Source organism: Carcharodon carcharias, chromosome 33 (assembly GCF_017639515.1).
Source record: "Carcharodon carcharias isolate sCarCar2 chromosome 33, sCarCar2.pri, whole genome shotgun sequence".
NCBI classification, from domain to species: Eukaryota; Metazoa; Chordata; class Chondrichthyes; order Lamniformes; family Lamnidae; genus Carcharodon; species Carcharodon carcharias.
Genome location: NC_054499.1, coordinates 9,036,933 through 9,059,542, shown reverse-complemented (window position 1 = coordinate 9,059,542; position 22,610 = coordinate 9,036,933). Strand labels below are relative to the sequence as shown.

General features: G+C 49.1%; 1 protein-coding gene across 2 annotated transcripts in view; it reads right to left on the bottom strand.

Annotated features, from left to right (window-relative positions):
- The window catches only part of LOC121272321 (galactose-3-O-sulfotransferase 2-like), a 97,373-nt gene extending 84,646 nt beyond the window's left edge, over window positions 1–12,727 (bottom strand). For both annotated transcript variants that reach the window (XM_041178932.1, XM_041178933.1), the window contains exon 1: window positions 12,632–12,727. In XM_041178932.1, coding sequence (XP_041034866.1) covers window positions 12,632–12,636 — 5 coding nt within the window. In that variant the 5' untranslated portion in view covers window positions 12,637–12,727. The remainder of the gene's footprint in view (window positions 1–12,631) is intronic.
- Window positions 12,728–22,610: the final 9,883 nt, after the last annotated feature.

Genomic DNA, 22,610 nt, shown 5'->3' with positions numbered 1-22,610 from the left:
CGTGAAGACACTGGTGCCTTCTCCATGGCAACATCGCTACCAATCGGAATCCATTTCCCAACCAATCAGCACTCTCTTCACATACAGTATAAATTATTGTTTTCTCTTTATTTTGGTATTCTTGCGAAGTGCCCTAATGAGTGCAAGACAAAAAGCTTTGACATGTCTCTTTTTTCAGCAACACTCAAGTTCTGTACCACCAAACGACTGTTTCTATATGTTGTGAAAGTTGCGAGATAAATGTAAATCCTTTCTTCAATAAATGCTGACCCCAGCCAGAGAAGCCCACATCCCATGAATGAGTCAAAAAATAAAATAAAATAAAGAATCTGGAATTGAAAACTAGCCTCAGTAATGGTGACCACGAAACTACAGAAAAACCCATCTGGTTCGCTAATGTCCCTTAGGGAGGGAAATCTGCCACCCTTACCCAGTCTGGCCTACATGTGACCCCAGACTCACAGCAATGTGGTTGACTGTTAACTGCCCTCTGAAATGGCCGAGCAAGCCAAGTTCAAGGGCAATTAGGAATGGGCAACAAATGAGGGCCTTGCCAGCGATGCCCACATCCCATGAAAGAATAATTTTGTGTTGATGTAGTGCCCACTACACCTACCGCAATGTGTGCTCAGCAACTTCTTCCTTCTCTTCAGTGAGGATTCTGCAGCTTTGCAGACCCAGTTAGAGGGAAATGCAAGCGATTGTAACTAGCTGACAATGCTCCAAACCTGGATGTCATCAGGATATTTACCATATGAAGAGACTTTGCTGGTGTTAGTACAGTTGGCGCAAGACTTGGAAATGTGACTCACAGGAGCCGGTGTGGATGAACACAAAAACATAACAAGTCTTGATGGTGTTTGCTGGGGGGTGGGGAAGGCGATGGTGTAGTGGTATTTTTCATTGGGCTAGTATTCCAGAAATTCAATGCAATGCTCTAGGGGACACAGGTTCAAATCCCACCACAGCAGATGGTGAAATTTGAATTCAATAAAAAAATCTGGAATTAAAAGTTTGACAAAAACCATCTGGTTCACTTATGCCCTTTAGGGAAGGAAATCTGCTGTCCTTACCTGGTCTGGCCTACATGTGACTCCAGACACATAGCAATGTGTTGACTCTTAACTGACCCCTGAACAAGAGCAATTAGGGATGGGCAATAAATGCTGGCCTTTACAGCAATGCCCACATCGCACAATGGATAAAAAAAATAATCCTGAGGTTAAATCAGATCGCTTTATTTAAGGGGATGCTTTATCGCTGAATAGGAGAACAGCTGGGTTTCCAGTCCCATTATCGTCGGTCTGAATTTTACCCCTCAGAGGAGGGAAACAGGAGCTGGGGCTGTCTTCGGATACTGACACTGTCTCTGGTGGAGTCTCGCCAAAGTCAAAACGTTTACGTGGGTGAGACCTAAATTGCCAGGGAGACCAGGTCCTGTCCAGTTAAGGATGGTGGGGGAATCTCTTGAAGCCGGAGGGCCGATCAGAGGCCTCCCCATTTCAGGGAAGAGCCTGACTGCAGTGTGAGGTTAGGTAACTGAGAGGGGTCTTCAACATGGAGGTGACCTCTCAGCCACTTTTCTTTAAAAGAAATCAATTAAAAACTACAAAAATCGGCCAGGCCACCACTGTGGCAGGAGAGAGGATGGAGGAGAGCGCAAGAGTCTCCGCTACAGGGTGGCCTTTGAACGTACCCTCACCAAGGCCGCCCCAAACACCCTTCAGTCACCTCCTCTCAAGATCCGAAGATCACCTATTTTTTTTTTGAGTGAATGATGTTGCTGGGACACAAGGGGGTGAACGTCACTCCTGTTGTGCCCTGTTGCATCCTATTGTTGGGGAGGTGGTGGCAATGGCACCAGGCTGGTATTTTAGTAGGCCCCAGGCTGAAGCACTGGGCACACGGGTTCAAATCCGACCACGTCAACTGGAGGAATTCAGAATTCAAATCGTTAGTAAATCTGGAATTGAAAGCTAGTCTCAGTGGCGGTGACCATGACAACGAGCGCTGATTGTGGCTTAAAAAGCCGGCTGATTGACGAAAGGGAATCCGCCGCCCCTACCCAGTCTGGCCTACGTGAGACTCCTGACCAACAGCAACGTGGTTGGCTCTTGATACTGCCCTCCGAAAATGGCCAAGCAAGCCACTCGGTTCAAGGGCAGTTAGGCATGAGCGACTAAAGCTGGACTTGCCAAGACCTTCACAACCCATGAGAGAGTAAAAAGAAGATTCAACTCACAGCAGAATGTAACCAGGTGGAGCGGAAGTTGCTGGGGCCAAGTTCATTTTGATGAAAGAGCGGCACCTCAAGGCAGTTCACCCCTCTCTCAGGTCAACACCATAATCCTTTCTCTACCTCACCACACAATACGGTGTAAAAAGATGTGTCCTTTGGGAAAGACATGATGGCGCTAGAGAGGGGCGCAGCAAAGATTCACGAGGATGGTTCCAGGAACGAGAGGAGGGGGCTTCAGTTCTGTGGATGGACTGGGGACCCTGGGGCTGTTTTCCTGGGAGAAGAGAAGGCTGGGAAGGGTTTTGATGGAGGTGTTCAGAATCATGAGGGGTCTGGGCAGAGTCGATAGGGAAATACCGTTCCCATTGGTGGAAGGATCAGGAACCAGAGGGACGTGGATTTAAAGTCATTGGCAAAAGAAGCAAGGGGGAGACATGAGGAGAAACTTTTTCACGCAGCGAGTGGTTAGGATCTGGAATGCGCTACCTGAGCCTTTGATGGAGGCAGGTTCAATCGGGGCTTTCAAGAGAGAATTGGATTATTATCTGAAAAGGAAGAATGTGCAGGGTTACGGGGAGAAGACCAGGGAATGGCAAGAGGTAAATCGCTCCTTTGGAGAGCCAGTGCAGACATGACGGGCCGATTTTGTGATTCTGTAGCGCCTTTCAAGGCCCCAGGACATCCCAAAGCCAATGAAGCACTTTTGAAATGAAGTCCCTGTTGTAATGTAGGAAGTGTGGCAGCCATTCTGCGCACAGCAAGCTCCCACAAACAGTAATACAATCGTGACCACATCATTTGTTTTTAGTGATGTTGCCTGAGGGGTAAATATTGAACAGGCAGGAGAACTCTCCTGCTCCTCTTCAAAATGGAATCTTTCACATCCACCTGAGAGGACGTAATGTCTCATCCAAAAGACAGCACCTCCAACAGTGCGGCGCTCCTTCAGTACTGCACTGAGCCTGGATTATTTGCTCTGCAGTGGGACTTGAACCCAGAGCCTTCTGAGACAGTTTCCTTTGCTCTAAGGAGAACAATCCCAGCTTCTTCAATCTAAACTTGTAGCAGAAAAATCCCTCATCCCTGGAATCATTCTGGTAATTTTTCAAAATTATTTGTTCATGGGATGTGGGCGTCACTGGCAAGACCAGCATTTATTGCCCATCCCTAATTGCCCCTTGAGGAGGTGGTGGTGATCCACCTTCTTGAACCGCTGCAGTCCCTGTGGTGTAGGTACACCCACAGTGCCGTTAGGGAGGGAGTTCCAGGATTTTGACCCAGCGACAGTGAAGGAACGGCCGATATATTTCCAAATCAGGATGGTGAGTGGTTTTGAGGGGAGCTTCCAGTTGGTGGTGTTCCCCATGTATCTGCTGTCCTTGACCTTCTAGATGGTAGTGGTCGTGGGTTTGGAAGGTGCTGTCTAAAGAGCCTTGGTGAATTCCTGCAGTGCATCTTGTGGATGGTACACACTGCTTTTACTGTGCGTCGGTGGTGGAGGGAGTGAATGTTTGTGCATGGGGTGCCAATCAAGCGGGCTGCTTTATCCTGGATGGTTTCAAGCTTCTTGAATGTTGTGGGAGCTGCACTCATCCAGGCAAGTGGAGAATATTCCATCACACTCCTGACTTGTGCCTTATAGATGGTGGACAGGCTTTGGGGAGTCAGGAGGTGTGTTACCTGCCACCGGATTCCCAGCCTCTGACCTGCTCTTGTAGCCACAGTATTTATCTGGCTGGTCCAGTTCAGTTTCTGGTCAATGGTAACCCATAGGATGTTGATAGTGGGGGATTCAGCAATGCTAATACCATTGAATGTCAAGGGGCGATGGCTAGATTCTCTCTTGTTGTGTCATTTCCTGGTACTTGTGTGGTGTGAATGTTACTTGCCACTTGTCAGCCCAGGCCTGGATGTTGTCCAGGTCTTGCTGCATTTGGACATGGACTGCTTCAGTATCTGAGAAGTCGTGAATGGTGCTGAACATTGTGCAATCATCAGGGAACATCCCCACTTCTGACCTTATGATGGAAGGGAGGTCATTGATGAAGCAGCTGAAAATGTTCGGGCCTAGGACATGACCTTATCTCCCCTGCACCCCCTCAAGGACTCCCACCTCCCTAAAGTGCGGTGACCAGAACTGGACACAATACTCTAGTCGTGACCTAACCCGAGCTCTACGAAGGTTCGGCCATAACTTCCCAGCTTTTGTACTCAATATTTATGAAGCCCAAGATCCCATCTGCTTTGCCAGCAACTCTCTCAGTATGCCCTACCACCTTCAAAGCTCAACACACATGAACCCCCCAGGTCCCTGCACACTCTTTAGAACTTGCCATTAAGTCTATATTGCCTCCCCCCTACCCCTCCTGCCAAAATGCATCTTGACACATTCCTTTTTGGCACTGGTCTGAGACCTTCTAACGGTTCTTGCTGGTAAATAAATAAGTTCCTACCAAGGAATCACAGGCTGTTGGGCCTCTCCACTGTCCAGAGCTCCTGCTGACTTTACTCCAGTGAATAAAAAGCAGCTGTTTCCTGCTCAACGCGCCATGGTTTGGCTGCCTTGGGTAAGCAGGCAAATCAAACTCTTCCACTCCACCGCCCCCCCTCCACCCCCCAACAAACTGATCAAATTTAACGAAAGGTTCACTTTACAAATGAGCAAGTTCCACAGCTGGTTCCAATCGCACGATTCTCCCTGCCAGAAGGAAAGGTCATGGGTCAAACAGCAAATCAGGCTTCTTTCAATAATAGCGAAGAAATCCTGCAGACGCTGCAAATCCGAACTAAAACAAAGCAGCAATTTGCTGGAAAAACCCAACAGACCTGGCGGTGTTGGCGGAGGGAGAAACAGGGTTAATGCTTCAGCCCCCTCCCCTCCCAACCCTGAATGCGCCTCGAACTCTGCGCATCCCCTGATTTTAATCACTCCACCATTGGTGGCTGTGCCTTCAGCTACCTGGGCCTTAAAGGGACAGGGTGGCATGGTGGTAATATCACTGGGCTAGTAATCCAGAGACCTAGGTCAATACCCTGGGGGCACAGGCTCAAATCCCACCACCACAGCAGCTGCTGGAAGTTAAATTCAATTATTAAATCTGAAACTATTAAAACTTGTCTGAAAAAACTATTTTGATTGTTTGGAAAGAAAAACTCCATTTGATTCACTTGGGGGAAGGAAATCTGCTGTTCTTAGCCAGTCTGGCCTACTTGTGACTCCAGGCCCATAGCAATGTGGTTGACTCTTAACTGCCCCTCTGATTTCAGGGGCAATTAGGTTTGGGCAATAAATGCCAGCCTTGACAGGGACACTCATGTCCCATCCCATGGAATTCCCTTCCTAAAATTCTCTGCCACTTTCCCCCCCTTTATTTCGCTTGGGAAAATTCTCCCCTCCTTGAGAATCATAGAACGGTTCCAGACACCGGGGTGGGGGGAGGGGGGAGGGGAGGCCATTGGACCCGTCATATCTGTGTCAGCTCTCTGCAAGAGTTACTCACCTAGTCCCGCTCCTCCTGCCTGTCCCTGTAGCTCGGCACATTGTTTTCTCTTCAGGTAATTATCCAATTCCTGTTTGAAACCCTTGATAGGACCTGCCTCCACCACACTCTCAGGCAGCGCATTCCGGATCCTAACCACTCGCTGCGTGAAAAAGATTTTCCTCTTGTCTCCATTGCTTCTTTTGCCAATGATCTTAAATCTGTGCCCTCTGGTTCTCAATGCTACCGCCAATGGGAACATCTTGCCCCTATCTACTCTGTCCAGTCATGATCTTATTGGATGGCGTAGCAGGCTCGAGGGGCTGAATGGCCTTCTCCTATTTCTATTCCTTACGTTCTGACGTTCTCCCAGTGCTCAGCTTGCATGAACCATGTTTTCAAGATGTGAGTCAAGACAGTGTTTTGAAAATGCAGCTGAGTTCCCCCAAAACAATGTACTAAAAGCAAAATAGCTGAGGTCACTCAGTACAAGAACAATGAAAATACTGACTGGAGTTGGAGACCCGTATGATAAGCTGTAGATCTAATTGCCTGCTAGATATAGCATTGACCTGTAAAGTGTTATCATAATGTCCTTAGCCAAAGACTAAACTGCTTATTGCACACATACGTAGTCTCAAGAAGAGGGGGGGTGGTGCTGGTATACTGGTAATGCACTGGACTAGTAATAATACACCCGCCTGGCAATCCCAAAGCCCAGGTTTGTTCTCTGGGGGCATGTGTTCAAATCCCACCATAGCAGCTGCTGGAATTTAAATTCAGTTAATACATCAGGAATAATAAAGCTACTCTCTGTATTGGTGACCATTAAGCTATCATTGATTGTTGTTAAAAGCCCATCTGGTCCCCTAATGTTTCTTAGGGAAAGAAATCTGCTGGCCTATGTGTGACTCCAGACCATAAGACATAGGAGCAGAAACTAGGCCAATCAGCCCATTGAGTCTGCTCCGCCATTTAATCATGGCTGACAAGTTTCTCAACCCCATTCTCCCGCCTTCTCCCTGTAACCTTTGATCCCCTTACCCATCAAGAACCTATCTATCTCAGTCTTAAATACACTCAATGACCTGGCCTCCACAGCCTTCTGTGGCAAAGAATTCCATAGATTCACCACTCTCTGGCTAAAGAAGTTTCTCCTCATCTCTGTTCTAAAAGGTCTTCCCTTTACTCTGAGGCTGTGCCCTCAGGTCCTAGTCTCTCCTACTAATGGAAACATCTTCCCCACGTCCACTCTATCCAGGCCTTTCAGTATTCTGTAAGTTTCAATCAGTTCCCCCCCTCATCCTTCTAAACTCCATCGAGTATAGACCCAGAGTCCTCAAACGTTCCTCATATGTTAACCACAGCAATGTGGTTGACTCTGAAATGCCCAGTTCAAGGGGACAATTAGGGGTCTTGCCAGCAATGGCCACATCCCATTACAGAATAATGGAAAAAGAAGTATTCCCTTCATCAAACTGTAGTAATTAATTTCTGGTATACTGAAGAAAGGTAAAACATCAAATGTGCTCATCTTTTCCAAAATTGATGGAACTACTGCACCTTTCACCACCTCAGTGTGACTCAGAGTGCTTTACAATCCCAATTTGTCGTTGTTGTAATGTAGGGAACGCGCCGGCCAATCTGCGCACAGCAAGATCCCACAAACAGCAAAGTGATATAATGACCAGACCATCCATTTTAAGTGACATTGAGTCGAAGGACGAATGTTGGCACCGGGGCAGAGCTCCCCTCTGAAATAGCGATCTCCCCTGAAAGACAACAGCACCGAGGGAGTGCTGGCCTGGATTATGCGCTCAGGTTTCTGGAGCAGGCCTTGAACTGATGACTCGGAGGCGAACATGCTACCCGCTGAGCCGCAGCTGACCTTATGGACCAATACTGAACGGGCACAATGTCAGGGCAAAGTCTTGGCCCTCTTTGCTTGGCATGCGGTCTCTGCCTTGTTATTAGAGTGGATAATGATCTGGTATAACTACAGAGGCCAAATAATATTCTTTAGTTCTGTTGCACACCACCCATAGACTTTGAAGGCCACTTCAGATCTCGTCAATTAATGAGCAACAGCAAGCGTTATTTTTTTCACACGTGACCAGGTTTTCAGGCAAAACCTATGGCTATCATTTTAAGATCCATAACCTTATTTTCAAAACTCTCCGTAGCCTCACACTGCCCCACCCCCATGTCCCGCAACCTCCTCCAGCCCCACAGCCCTCCGAGACCTTGGCGCACCTCCAATTCTGGAGTCTTGTGCGCTCCCTGATTTCCATCGCTCCAGCATTCAGCTGCCTGGACCTGAAGCTCTGGAATTGCCCCCCTCAAACTCTCTGCCCCTCCCTCCCTCTCCTTCTCTCTCTCCTCCTTGAAGACACTCCTTAAAATTTTGACTGAGCTTTTGTTCATCTGTCCCTAATATCTCCTCATGCGGCTTGGGGGCCAAAACTTTGTTTGATAACCACTTCTGCGAAGCACTTGGGGGCGTCTTCATAGATTGTAGGCGCTACGTAAAGCCAAGGGTCGGGGTTTTCCTGCCCCACCCACGGCCAGGATTGTCCACTCCCTCCATGACAGGGCCGGAAAATCCTGGCCGAGGTCACTGTTGCTATCGTGTTCTGACACAGCAAAAGACACCTTCATGCAATTCAAAGAGACCAAGTCAACAACAGCAACATCGTGGGTAAAAGCAAAATACCGCAGGTGCTGGAAATCTGAAACAAAAACAGAAAGCGCTGGAAAAGCTCAGCAAGTCGAACAGCATCTGTGGAGAGGGAATCAGAGTTAACGTTTCGAGTCCGTACAACTGAAGGAGGGTCACACACAAACTCGAAACGTTAACAACATCTTGAATATACATGGCACCTTTCAGGTAATAAACCTTCATGACAGTAATCGGAAATATCCTATCTTTAAAAAGATTGTTGTTGAGATTGAACCTCCTATTCCTCGCCCCTTCTCCCTTGCCAATGGGAACTCATGAATGCCAACATCCTTCTAATTTGCAGTAGCAGAACGCTGCAGATGCTGAAAACCTGAAATAAAAACAAAAAAAAATTGCTGGAAAACCTCTGCAGGTCAGGCAGCCTCTGTGGAGAGAAACAAGAGTTAACGTTTCTGCTCAAGGTGCTCTTTCATCAGAACTCAGTTCTGATGTTCTGACGAAAGGTCAACTCAACCTGTTTCTCTCCACAGATGCTGTCTGACTGGCTGAGTTTTCCAGGTACTATTCATTTTTATCACCCTAATTTACCTGAAGCAATGAGTTGATTCTTGGCTGTGCAACCCTCCTTGGCTGAATAGCTTACTTTGACTGTAAGCGGGCGTGAATGTCTTGTCAATTACATTGTTAAGATTTGTGAATGTCAATTACATTGTTAAGGTTAATAGAAACAGGCGATGGGCATTAATTGTCTTTGAGCAGGTATAAATAGGGGATAGCTGGGACACTGGGTTAAGTGGGAGGTGAGCTGTTAGACTGAACAAAGCAATAAATTCTTTCAGTAAGTCTTGGTTTCAGCTTTGCCAACCAGCTTGGGTCCTATTAACAAGTGGGACTCGGGCTATCCATCCATGAGGCTCCTGAAAATCTGTCTCTAACCAAGCCTTTGTTCACCCCTCCCCAGCACTCCTTATGTGGCTCGGGGTCAAATTCTGCTCGGTGGTAGTACCTGCGAAGCTCCTCTGGGAACTCTTATAAAAGTTAGAGTCACCATTTAAGTACAAGTGGTCATCGGATTCAACTCGGAATCCGTCTTCGTAGAATTGTTACAGTGCAGAAGGAGGCCATTCAGCCCACCACGTCTGCACTGGCTCTCCGAACGAGTGATTCACTTAACACCATTGTCCCACCTTCTCCTCATAACCTTATGCCTTCTTCCTTCTCAGAAAATAATCTAGCTCCCATTTGAATACTCCGATTGAGCCTGTCTCCACCACACTCTCAGGCAGCGCATTCTAGATCCTAACCACTCAGTGCATGAAAGAAAATATTCTCATGTCGTTTTTGCTTCTTCTACTGATTACTTTCAGCTTGTCCCCTCTCGTTCTTGATCCTTTCCTGAGTGGGGACAGTTTCTCCCTGCCTACTCTGTCCAGGCCCCTCATGATTTTGAGCACCTCTATCACATCTCCTCTCAGCCTACTTTTCTCCAAGGAAAAGAGTTCCAGCTTCCCCAACCTATCTGCATAATTGAAGTCCCTCACCCCTGGGCCCATTCCCGTGGATCTTTTCCGCACTCTCTCCAATGCTTTCACATCCATCCTAAAGTGTGGCACCCAGAGGCTGGATGCAATACTCCAGCTGAGGCCTCAATTCACTTTCCTGCTGTTACTTTGCTGCCTGGATTTCAGCAGGAGTCGGAATCCTGTCTACTCTTCACCCCCGCCCCCCACCCCCCACCACCCCCCCATCCTGATTTTCCACTCCCCACAGAAGGAACCAACACAGGAGCCCACAATCTTGGGATTTAACTTAGATGTTGCTAAAAAAAAAAGCCTCATAGACGTTCACAGAACAGGAGGCCATTCAGCCCATCATGTCCACTCCGTTTAACAAAGATCTGACTGCACTAATCCCACTTTCGAGCACTTGGACCACAGCCCTGGAGGCTATGACAGTGCAAGTGAATATCTAAATACTTCTTAAACGTTATGAGAGTTTCTGACTCAACCACCACCCCCCCCCCCCCCCCCCCCCTTCAGGCAGTGAGTTCCAGGCTCCCACAGGCCTCTGGGTGAAAAAACGTCAAAGCTTTTCATCTTGCACTCATCAGGACATTCGCAAGAACACCAAATGTAAAAAGGACAACAATTTCTACTTCAATGAAAATCACCTTGGACTGAGCAGCTTGATATTTCACAGGCACTGACATTAGACACAGTTAAGAGCAGGTTCACTTGGCTGATTCCTGATATGGGGGATGGAGGGGGGCGGGGGGCGGGTAGTTATCTTAAGAGGAAAGGTTGGACAGGCTGGTCCTGGTATCCACTGGAGTTTAGAAGAATGAGAGGTGATTTTATTGAAGCCTCTTCTAGTCCAACCACCCCTTCCTCTATCAGGTCAGCCCTCAACCCTCTCTTTTCCAGAGAATAGAGCCTGGTGATTCTTTCCTGATAAATATAGCCTCTCAGTTCTATTGGAGGTACTGCTTTTGTTTATACAAGTGCCTTGATAAGGAATAACGCACCTCATTTAATTCCTACTGGTCCCTCCTCGTTTGGCACAGTCTCTCTCTCTCTCCCTCTTTGATAAATAAACTGGGTTATCGCTTTCCCATGCTAAGTTTTCCAGCCAAGTTCCTGTGCCCATCCAGGGCACTTTCAAATCACACGACACACACACAACACACACACAAATTAAACAAATGCTCGGAGCCCAATCTTAAAGCGGTTAAATTTTAATCTTTCATTCATTCATTCATTATTTAGCGGCAGCTCTGTGGACGGTGGCACACGGATACCAGGGAGTCCAACACACCCAGAACACAATTACAAAGTGATTTCGCTTTGATTCTGTCCTTTCCCCGACGCTAGTGACCTTTTAAAGTGCTGTAAATTTCCATATTTCTCTTTTCACACTTGCTTTCTCTCTCTCTCTATCACTGCTGACTCCATCCTTCTTTTTCATCTCTCTCCATCCTCGCTATCCCTCTCCACCCACCACCACCACCACCCCCCATCCTTTCACCCTCTCTCCACCTCTCGGTCCATCAGTCCAGCTCCCCTCTTAACCCTCTCCGCCAGCCCCCGAATCTCTCCTCCCTCCCAATCCCCCTCCTCTGTGACCATCCGCTTCTCCATCAGTCCCCATTGCTTCTTCTCTCTACCATTTCCTTCCCTTGCCCCCTTCCATCTCTCTCTCTCTCTCTATTTCGATTAAGGGGGGGGGAGGGAGAGGCCATTCGGCCCGCCCGACCCCCTGCTAGCCCGTTGAAAGAATGATCCAATAGTCTCACTGCACATTCTCCGCAGAACAGGTCCGGATTCCCAACCCCATTCAGTTTCCCCCACCACTTTCTCATTTCTTGGCCAACCCTCGGCTCGCCAACTCTGCCCCGATCCCCTTTGTTTTGCTGCCCAAAATTTCCTTGGCACCTGCCCCTCGGCTGGGGCAACTCAGGCGCAACAACGACGCAAAATTAAGTTCAATTCCAACCCCCAACCACCCCAACCCACCCCACCCCCCCATCTCCCCAACCCACCGCCCCCTTAAACTCTCCTCAAACCCCCAACCTCCCCAACCCACCACCCCCTCATCTCCCCAACCCACCGCCCCCTTAAACCCTCCTCAAACCCCCAACCACCCCAACCCACCCCACCCCTCCATCTCCCCAACCCACTGCCCCCTTAAACTCTCCTCAAACCCCCAACCTCCCCAACCCACCACCCCCTCATCTCCCCAACCCACCGCCCCCTTAAACCCTTCTCAAACCCCCAACCACCCCAACCCACCAACCCCCCCCTGCATCTCCCCAACCCACCAACCCCCCCCCCCCCCCGCATCTCCCCAACCCACTGCCCCCTTAAACCCTCCTCAAACCCCCAACCACCCCAACCCACCACCAACCCCCCTGCATCTCCCCAACCCACCGCCCCCTTAAACCTCTTCAAACCCCCTGGCTTCGAAACACAAAGCGTCCTGTTTACGAGATCTCACCGGCTGATGTGGTCAGTGCCAGAGACAGAGAGAGAGAGAGAGAGAGAGAGAGAAAAAAATAATCCTTTCCTAAAAAACAAAAGTCATTGCAGCTGATTCTGTTTTGCCAAAAAAAAAAGCTGCTTTACCGAGAAAATCGCTCCAATCGATCCCGCAGTCCTGTCTCTGGACTTTACTGCACCGAGATTTAACTTAAGTTACATAAAACAGATGGAAGGCAAAGAGTTTTCAGCAGCTCACCTCATGACTGCATGTAGCCTGCTTCAGAATTCACTGTCCTCCTCTCCTGCCCTGTGTTTGTGTGTGTGTCTGCTCTGGCTGCAGGCAGTGAATCGCAGTCCTCTCTCAGATACTCCCTCCCTCTCTCTCTCTCCTCCTGTTCACATGCTGTCTTTATAAGGGCTGCAACAGAAAACTGCATTAAATCACATTCTGACACCCAGAGAGGGAGAGAGAGATACGGTTTGATGATCAGGAGATTCCCAAGAATCTCTCTGCTTCTCTGCACAATCCCTTTCTCCCCTCCCTCTCTGTTTTCCTCTCTCCTCCCTCATCCCCCGAGCTGCACAATCCCTCCTCCCCTCTCTGTTTCTCTCTCTCTCTCACACACACCTCCTGCCCTCCCCTCCTTCTCTCCCCTCCCCCTTTCTGCTCTCCTCCCACTCTCCCCCACCCCACACCCCCCCCACCCCCGGCATTTCCCCTCACTCTGGCTCTCCCCACTCTTCTCTCTCCTCTTTCCCTCCCTCTCTCCACCCTCCCCTCCCTCTCTCTCTTTCCCCCTCCCCTCCCTCTCTCTCTCCCCCTCCCCTCCCTCTCTCTCTCCCCCTCCCCTCCCTCTCTCTCTCTCCCCCTCCCCTCCCTCTCTCTCTCCCCCTCCCCTCCCTCTCTCTCTCTCCCCCTCCCCTCCCTCTCTCTCTCCCCCTCCCCTCTCTCTCTCTCCCTCCCCTCCCTCTCTCTCTCCCCCTCCCCTCCCTCTCGCTCTCCCCCTCCCCTCCCTCTCTCTCTCTCCCCCTCCCCTCCCTCTCTCTCTCCCCCCTCCCCTCCCTCTCTCTCTCTCCCCCTCCCCTCCCTCTCTCTCTCCCCCTCCCCTCTCTCTCTCTCCCTCCCCTCCCTCTCTCTCTCTCCCTCCCCTCCCTCTCTCTCTCGCCCTCCCCTCCCTCTCGCTCTCCCCCTCCCCTCTCTCTCTCTCCCCCTCCACTCCCACTCTCTCTCTCCCTCCACCACCCCCTCTCTCTCTCCCCCTCCACTCCCACTCTCTCTCCCTCCACTCCCCCCTCTCTCTCTCTCCCCCTCCACTCCCACTCTCGCTCTCCCTCCACTCCCTCTCTCTCTCTCCCCCTCCCCTCCCTCTCTCTCTCCCTCCCCTCCCTCTCTCTCTCTCCCCCTCCCCTCCCTCTCTCTCCCCCTCCCCTCCCTCTCTCTCTCCCTCCCCTCCCTCTCTCTCTCTCCCCCTCCCCTCCCTCTCTCTCTCTCCCCCTCCCCTCCATCTCTCTCTCCCCCTCCCCTCTCTCTCTCTCCCCCTCCCCTCCCTCTCTCTCTCCCCCTCCCCCCTCTCTCTCTCTCCCCCTCCCCTCCCTCTCTCTCCCCCTCCCTCCCTCTCTCTCTCTCCCCCTCCCCTCCCTCTCTCTCTCCCCCTCCCCTCCCTCTCTCTCTCCCCCTCCCCTCCCTCTCTCTCTCCCCCTCCCCTCTCTCTCTCTCTCCCCCTCCCCTCCCTCTCTCTCTCTCCCCCTCCCCTCCCTCTCTCTCTCCCCCTCCCCTCCCTCTCTCTCTCTCCCCCTCCCCTCCCTCTCTCTCTCCCCCTCCCCTCCCTCTCTCTCTCCCCCTCCCCTCCCTCTCTCTCCCCCCTCCCCTTCCTCTCTCTCTCTCCCTCCCCTCCCTCTCTCTCCCCCCTCCCCTTCCTCTCTCTCTCTCCCCCTCCCCTCCCTCTCTCTCCCCCCTCCCCTTCCTCTCTCTCTCTCCCCCTCCCCTCCCTCTCTCTCTCCACCTCCCCTCCCTCTCTCTCTCCCCCCTCCCCTCCCTCTCTCTCCCCCCTCCCCTTCCTCTCTCTCTCTCCCCCTCCCCTCCCTCTCTCTCCCCCCTCCCCTTCCTCTCTCTCTCTCCCCCTCCCCTCCCTCTCTCTCTCCACCTCCCCTCGCTCTCTCCCTCTCTCTCTCTCTCCCCCTCCCCTCCCTCTCTCTCTCCCCCTCCCCTCCCTCTCTCTCTCCCCCTCCCCTCCCTCTCTCTCTCCCCTCCCCTTCCTCTCTCTCTCCCCTCCCCTTCCTCTCTCTCTCCCCCTCCCCTTCCTCTCTCTCTCTCCCCTCTCCCCATCTCTTTCTCTCCCCCTCCCCTTCCCTCCCCACACTCTCTCCCCCTCCCCTCCCCTTCCCTCCCCATTCTCTCTCTCCCCTCCCCTCCCCTTCCCTCCCCACTCTCTATCCCCCTCCCCCTCCCATTCCCTCCCCACTCTCTCTCTCCCCTCCCCTCCCCTTCCCTCCCCACACTCTCTCCCCCTCCCCTTCCCTCCCCACACTCTCTCCCCCTCCCCTTCCCTCCCCATTCTCTCTCTCCCCTCCCCTCCCCTTCCCTCCCCACACTCTCTCCCCCTCCCCTTCCCTCCCCACACTCTCTCCCCCTCCCCTTCCCTCCCCATTCTCTCTCTCCCCTCCCCTCCCCTTCCCTCCCCACTCTCTATCCCCCTCCCCCTCCCATTCCCTCCCCACTCTCTCTCCCCCTCCCCTTTCCTCCCCTCCCCACCCCACCCTCTCTCTCCTCCGCACTCTCTCTCTTCCCTCCTCTCTCTTTGCCCTCTCTCCCCTCCCTCTCTCTCCCATCCATCTCTCTCCCCTCCCCTTTCTCTCCCCCTCCCTCTCACCCCTGCCCCTCTCTCTCCCCTCACCCTCTCTGGACTTCCTTCTCCCCTTTCCCCCTCTATCTCCTCTCCTCCTCTTTGCCCTTCTCTCTGTACTCCCTCCTCAGCCCCCTGTCTCCTCCCTCTCTCTCCCCTACCCCTCTCTTCCCTCCTTCTCTCCCTTCCTCCTCTCTTTCCTCTCCACTCCCCTCCCCCTATCTCCTGACCACCAAACATTTCACTACCATCTGTCTAACAGATTCCTTCAGAACAAAAGTCTTATTCATGCTGGGTCCCCACTTAACCGATACAAAACCAGAGGATACGAGGGTGGAAAACAAACAATTCCTCTTCTGGAACGGTGGACACATTAACACAGCTAAACGCATTGAGAAAGTGAGAAAAACTTGCATTTCTATAGCACCAGAGATGCTTTTATGGTCAAATTAGCACTTTTCAAAGAGTTTTAAAGTAAGAAACATGGCAGCCATTTTCTGCACAGCAGGATCCCACAAACAGCAGGTGTTAGTAGCCCAGATTGGCATCGATTGAGCAAATAAATATTGGCCTCAGGACACTGAGGAGATCTCCACCACCGCAACACCCCCCCCACCCCCCCCACCACCTCCCCACCACATCAGGGGATTATTTACATGTCTTTGAGAGGACAGACTGAAAGACATCTCCCCCAGAACAAAAAAATAGTTCGGACCAGTACCCTTATTCCCCAGTTTTTACGGGAGTTCCCATTTTAATGTATACAAGACCAGTTCAGGTCAGTATTCTTATCTCCCAGTTTTTGCTGTTTCTTTCATAGTAACCCCTCCCACCCCCCCAGCACTCAACTGGGAGCACCTGGAGTTTTTTTATTCATTTATGGGATGTGGGCCTCGCTGGCTAGGCCAGCATTTATTGCCCATTCCTAATTGCCCCTTGAGAAGTCATAGAGTCATAGAGGTCTACAGCACAGAAAAAGGCCGTTCGGCCCATCGAGTCTGTGCCGGTCAAACAAGTACCTAACTATTCTAATCCCATTTTCCAGCACTAGGCCCATAGCCTTGTATGCCATGGCCTCGCAAGTGCACATCCAAATACTTCTTAAATGTTATGAGGCAATAGCGGCAAACAGACAGAAGAGTTTCCCAAGGAGTCCGATGTCCAAGTGCAGATTTACTCCCAGTTCAGAGTTGTTACTTCCACATAGAACTGGAGCCTAAACCAGAGTCCAAGGAAATAGGGAGCGAGATCAGGCCTGTTAGAAGTGGTGTCGACCGGGGACCCTGTGCAGTGCAGGGATCAAAAACCTTGATATTCACAAGGATTTCCTAGTGAGATGAATAAGTTCATTCGGGTTTCTTTGAACACCATGGCATTTAACTCCACCGAGTGCACTTTTTAAAATTGGAAACCCCTCCCAGAAGCCAGCTTGACTGACAGGCTTGGTTCCCTGTCAGGTGGGGAGCACTGTAGACTCGCAGGTGGTCGGTGATCACATGAAGAGGGTAGGTGATGCTCATAGGTGTGGGTGTGGGTGTGGGGTGGGGGGGAAGCAATGAATGAGGACTGGGGTGTGGTGAATGAGGGGGCAGGGTTTTGATGAATGGGGAGATCATGAGGGTGAGGGATCATTTACGGGGTAAGTTTGTTGATCACGCAGGAAACATTCCTTCTCCCTCTGGCCCATAAACAGTGCTGGCTAGGCACTTGAAGGATTCAATTCTTCTTACCGGCATTTAAATGGAAATATTAACCTGCATCCCTACTTATAATGATTTGTGTAAATGAACCCACAGATCTCTCTGCTCCTCCAACTCACGTAGGCACTCATTTTTCAAGGAGCATGCTTTCCATCAAAATGTACCATAAATATCCATTCTGTAAATGCATGAATGATTCACATGTTTTGTTGCAGGTCTGCTCGACATTTACCACACTTTCCAATTTAGTGTCATCTGCAAATTTTGAAATCTTTTCAATTCCTGAATCCAAATCATTTATGGAAATATTGAACAACAAGGCTCCCAGCATCAACCCTGGTAGAAAACCATTTGCCACCATTTATGTTTAATCCATATAGCCTGGTTTATGTCTTTTAGCCTGTTTACTACTTATGCTCTGTCTCCACTAACTGTGCGATATCTTGTCAAAGGCTTTTTGGAAATGCAGATATATTATGTCTCCTGTATTCCAGACCCATTGACTCCCCCATATGAATGCGGAGGCTGTTAGGTACAGAGGCGGGCTGGGTGGTAGGTCCTGTAGGGAGGCAGTGGCACAGTAGTATTGACACTGGACTAGCATTCCAGAGACCTAGGGCGACACTCCAGGGACCTGTGTTCAAATCCAACCACAGCAGATAGCAAAATCTGAGTTCAATAAAAATCTGGAATTAAAAATTTGATGATGACCAAGAAACTGCTGCAAAAGCCCATCTGGTTCACCAGTGTCCCCCCAGGAAAGGTCCCTACCTGGTCAAGCCCACAGCAATGTGGCTGACCCTCAAATCCCCTCTGGACAAGGGCAATTAGGGGTGGGCAATAAATACCACCCACATCCCATTAATAAAAAAAAAGCCTTATTTTACTTTCTGTTGTTTCTTCACAGAATTCAGTAAGGTTGGTCAAGCATCACCTTTTGGATCCATGCTGATTAGTGTTTATTATATTATGTTATCTGTAGCAATGTAATCTATATGAACTTGCAGAAAGCATTTGCTAAGGTTTCACATAAAAGTTAATGGCAAAAATAAGGGCATATGTAATTGGAGGTAACCTTTTGTCTTGGATTGGAAGGTAAGAGTGGTATAAAGGGTATGTACTCAGGCTGACAGGATGTGGCAAGTGGTGTTCCCAAGGGAATTGATCTCCAGTCTCAAATTTTCACTTTATTTATCAATGAGCTGGATGGAGGAATAGAGTGGTATATCCAAATTTGCTGATGTCACTAAAATAGGAGAGACAGTAGGTAGTGCAAATGGGAACAGGAAATTGCAAAGGGATAGGGACAAATTAAGTGAATGGGTACAGCTATGGTAGGCGAAGTTTAAGTGTCAGGTAATCCACTTTGGATTAAAGAACGATAAATTGAAGTATTTTCTAAATGGCATGAACTGTTGAGGAGTAAAGAGATTTTGTCCCCTATGCACAAATGATTTAAAGCTAGTGGGTGATCACAATTGTTAATAAACTATCGGTCTCTTACTCGAGGGGGCTGGATTACAAAGGAGAAGAGGTTATTCTTCAGTTGGATAGAATATTTGTCAGACTCCAGCTAAGTACCACCTTCAGTTTTTCTCACTGGCTACGTTTCATCGAGGAGGTGGTTACTGAACTTAGCTACCTCCTCCAACGATATGTGCAGCCTCAGATCAGAGCGAGAATCCACTACCTGTGACCATCAGGATCATTGTGATCGTCTACACGAAGGAATAATTCCAGGGGGGAGCAGGTGACATTTCCAAATAGTTTGCCATTTATTGCCGCATCAGGGAGGGAGAGAGAAAACAGTGAATGACAGACCAGTTAGCCTAACGTCAATAGTAGGGAAAATGCTTGATTCTATTATAAAGGATGTGATAACAGAACACAGAAAATATCGACACGATTAGACAAAGTTGACATGGATTTATGAAAGGGAAATCAGGTTTGTACATGATTGCCTGGGAGGGTGGTGGAGGCAGGTTGCCTCATATCCTTTAAAAAGTACCTGGATGAGCACTTGGCACATCATAACATTCAAGGCTATGGGCCAAGTGCTGGTAAATGGGATTAGGGAGGTAGGTCAGGTGTTTCTCACGTGTTGGTGCAGGCTCGATGGGCCGAAGGGCCTCTTCTGCACTCTGTGTGATTCTGTGAAACCTACTGGAGTTTTTTGAGGACATAGCTAGGAGGATAGATAAGGGAGAACCAGTGGATGTGGTGTATTTGGATTTTCAAATAGCTTTTGATAAAGTTCCACATTAGTGTGTGAAATTAAAGCACATGGATAATATATTGGCTAGCAGACAGGAAACAGAGTAGAAATAAACGGGAGTTTTTCAGAATGTCAAGTGGTGACTATGGGGTACCACAGGGATCAGTGCTTGGGCCCCAGCTATTCACAATATGCATCAATGATTTGGATGAGGGAACCAAATGTAATATTTCCAAGTTTGCTGACGACACAAAACTTGGTGGAATGTGACCGGTGAGGCGGGTGTTAAGAGGCTTCAAGGTGATTTGGACAGGTTGAGTGAGTGGACAAATACATGACAGATGCAACATAATGTGGCTAAGTGTGAAGTTATCCACTTCAATAGTAAAAACAGAATGGCAGAGTACTATTTAAATAATGATAGATTGGGAAATGTTGATGTACAAAGAGACCTGGGTGTCCTTGTACACCAATCACTGAAAGCAAGCATGCAGGTGCAGCAAGCAGTTAAGAAGGCAAATGGTATGTTGGCCTTCAGTGTGAGAGGACTTGAGGACAGGAGCAAGGATGTCTTACTGCAGCTGTACAGGGCCTTGGTGAGACCACATCTGGAGTATTGTGTGCAGTTTTGGTCTCCTTACCTATGAAAGGATAACAAAAACAAAAATACCTGGAAAAACTCAGCAGGTCTGGCAGCATCTGTGAAAGGGAGCACAGTTAACGTTTCGAGTCCACATGACTCTTCAACAGAACTAAGGAAAAATAGAAAAGGAATGAAATATAAGCTGGTTTAAGGGGGAAGAGTTGGGACAAGAGAGCCGGATAGAGGGCCAGTGATAGGTAGAGATAACCAAAAGATGTCACAGACAAAAGGACAAAGAGGTGTTGAAGGTGGTGATATTATCTAAAGGAATGTGCTAATTAAGGGTAGAAAGCAGGACGAGCAATGTACAGATAGCCCTAGTGGGGATGGGGTGGGGGAACGGATCTAAAAAGGCTAAAAGGTAGAGATAAAACAATGGATGGAAATACATTTAAAAATAATGGAAATAGGTGGGAAAAGAAAAATCTGTATAAATTATTGGAAAAAACAAAAAGGAGGGGGAAAATCGGAAAGGGGGTGGGGAAGGAGGAGAGAGTTCATGATCTAAAATTGTTGAACTCAATATTCAGTCCGGAAGGCTGTAAAGTGCTGAGTCAGAAGATAAGGTGCTGTTCCTCCAGTTTGAGTTGATCCAGGGGCACATCACTCACGTACAGTTGTGAAACACATTGGCGTGCAATCACACCAACATGCCCGGATGCTCGAATGTGGGGGATGATTCTGGCGAGCAGGGTTTATATTTATATGCAGATGGATTAAAATGACATTCCCAATGTGCAGAGATGGGAAACCTCGCCCGCCATTGCGGAGTCAAGTGGACTATCGCAAACTGCTTTCACGACAGCGTGAAATCAATTCTTGGCCTTTATCACCATATTATCCGCTCATGACCACCATGACGCCTGTTGCCAACGGGTCCGGAAAATTCCGTCTTAAGTCTGAGGCTGAACAAGTCAATACATTAGCGTAAAACAAAAACAGAAACAGAAATACCTGGAAAAACTCAGCAGGTCTGGCAGCATCGGCGGAGAAGAGCACAGTTGACGTTTCGAGTCAGCTGTGCTCTCTTCTACCGATGCTGCCAGACCTGCTGAGTTTTTCCAGGTATTTCTGTTTCTGTTTTTGTTTTGGATTTCCAGCATCCGCAGTTTTTTTGCTTTTAATACACTAGTGTACTCTCTTGAATTCCGGGTGATGTTATTGCAAGACAAGACATTAAAGAGACATCAGGCAAATTTGAAGAAGTCTTCCCTATCGGAAAACTTTGACAGAATTCAGGGTTAACTTGCACTCATTTGCAAAGTTCTGTGTTCGAAAGCGGTTTTTAAATGATCAATTGAAATCTGAAAGTAATCAAATGAAGGGGGGGCGGTGGGGGAGGGGTAAAAGGGAGGGGGAGCGGGAAGGGGTTATGGGGGCAGGGAGGGGAGGGGAGGAGGGAGGGGTAGAGACAGGGAGGAGGGGGACAGAGAAGGGGGGAGGGAGGGCTGGGGTCTGACACCCAGTGCCGCGTAGGTACATTTCCAGCAAGCTCGAGTGGGAAGGGGAGGAGAAAGGGAAGGGTATGGGCCATTGGTGTTGCTGGCTTATAGCAGGACCTGGGATGAACTGGAGCGGGCTGGGTGTAAAGCCTGATTGTTGTCATGTATTGGGGGGTATATTGTTTTCTTTAAAAAAATTTTATTCACAATATCTTTTTACCTTTTCCTGATCTTTTACTTTCAGGCATAAGCATTGCTGGGATGTGTGGTTTTTCTGGGCAGGCACAGCCTGGATGTTGTGGAGGGCCTGCCCTGGGCTATGGTGACTCCTCCCAGCTGCTTGCTGAACTCTTTGTCATTGCTGATGATGATGAGCTGCCGGTGGTGGAGGCTGATGTGGGTCTTCTTGTTGTCCCAAGTCACATTGTCCACCAACTCTTAGATCTCAGTGGTCAGGTACTCAAGAACAGCTGCCAAGGAGACAGGGGCTGTTAGGATTCTGACTCAGTGACAGTGAAGGGCTGGTGAGTTAGGATGGTGTGTGGCTCAGAGAAGACCTTGCATGTGGTGGTGTCTCCATGAATCTGCTCCCCTTGTCCTTCTCAGTGGTAGAGGTTGTGTGCTTGGAAGGTGCTGTCGCAGAGCTTTTGAGAGTTGCTAGCTTTTTTATTTCGTTATATACTTTTAAATTTAATTCTACCACACTGTTACTTCTCAACGGTGCCACATTTACTTTGTTACTTACATAGTTGACTAATTCTTGAATGCACAACCTCCCCCAGCCCTGGCGAAGCTTCCCTTGTTTTCCCTCAGAGTTGGTGAAGGCCTTGAATTCCCACATGCTTCCAATTACTAATAACCGCCTCTGAACGCAGAAGATTGCTTCACGAGCCACGTAGGTTTTCCAGTGTTTCTGAGTGATTTTAATGAATCCTGTAGTGCAGGATCATGTTTTCGAGTGCTTCAACTGTCTTCCAAATTACACCATTTGAAGTCAGGTCAGCAGTGATTTCTTACAAACTTTTACAAATGCTGAACTGCTGTCAGATTGTTCAGATAGGGTTAAAAGCCTTTGATCATTATTTTAATTTAAGGAGCAACACAATTCTAGAAAAGGCCAAACTCAACAAAAGGGTCCATAAACCAAGTGAACTTGTATATGCCTTTATCAATGACCTGTATAGGCTGGCTGAAGGTTGTGAACACAGAGACCTAAAAACAGAGTTAATATGAGACCAGGCTGTGGTTGGTGTTACCAATGATACCCGACCTGACCTCCTGCAGTCCAAGCAAGACTTAACCTTGGGGAAAGTTATACAGCTGGTGAGACAGATAGAGGTCGGTAACCAAAATCTTGGCTCAGAAAACCCCCAGTGATGGTACAATTTATTA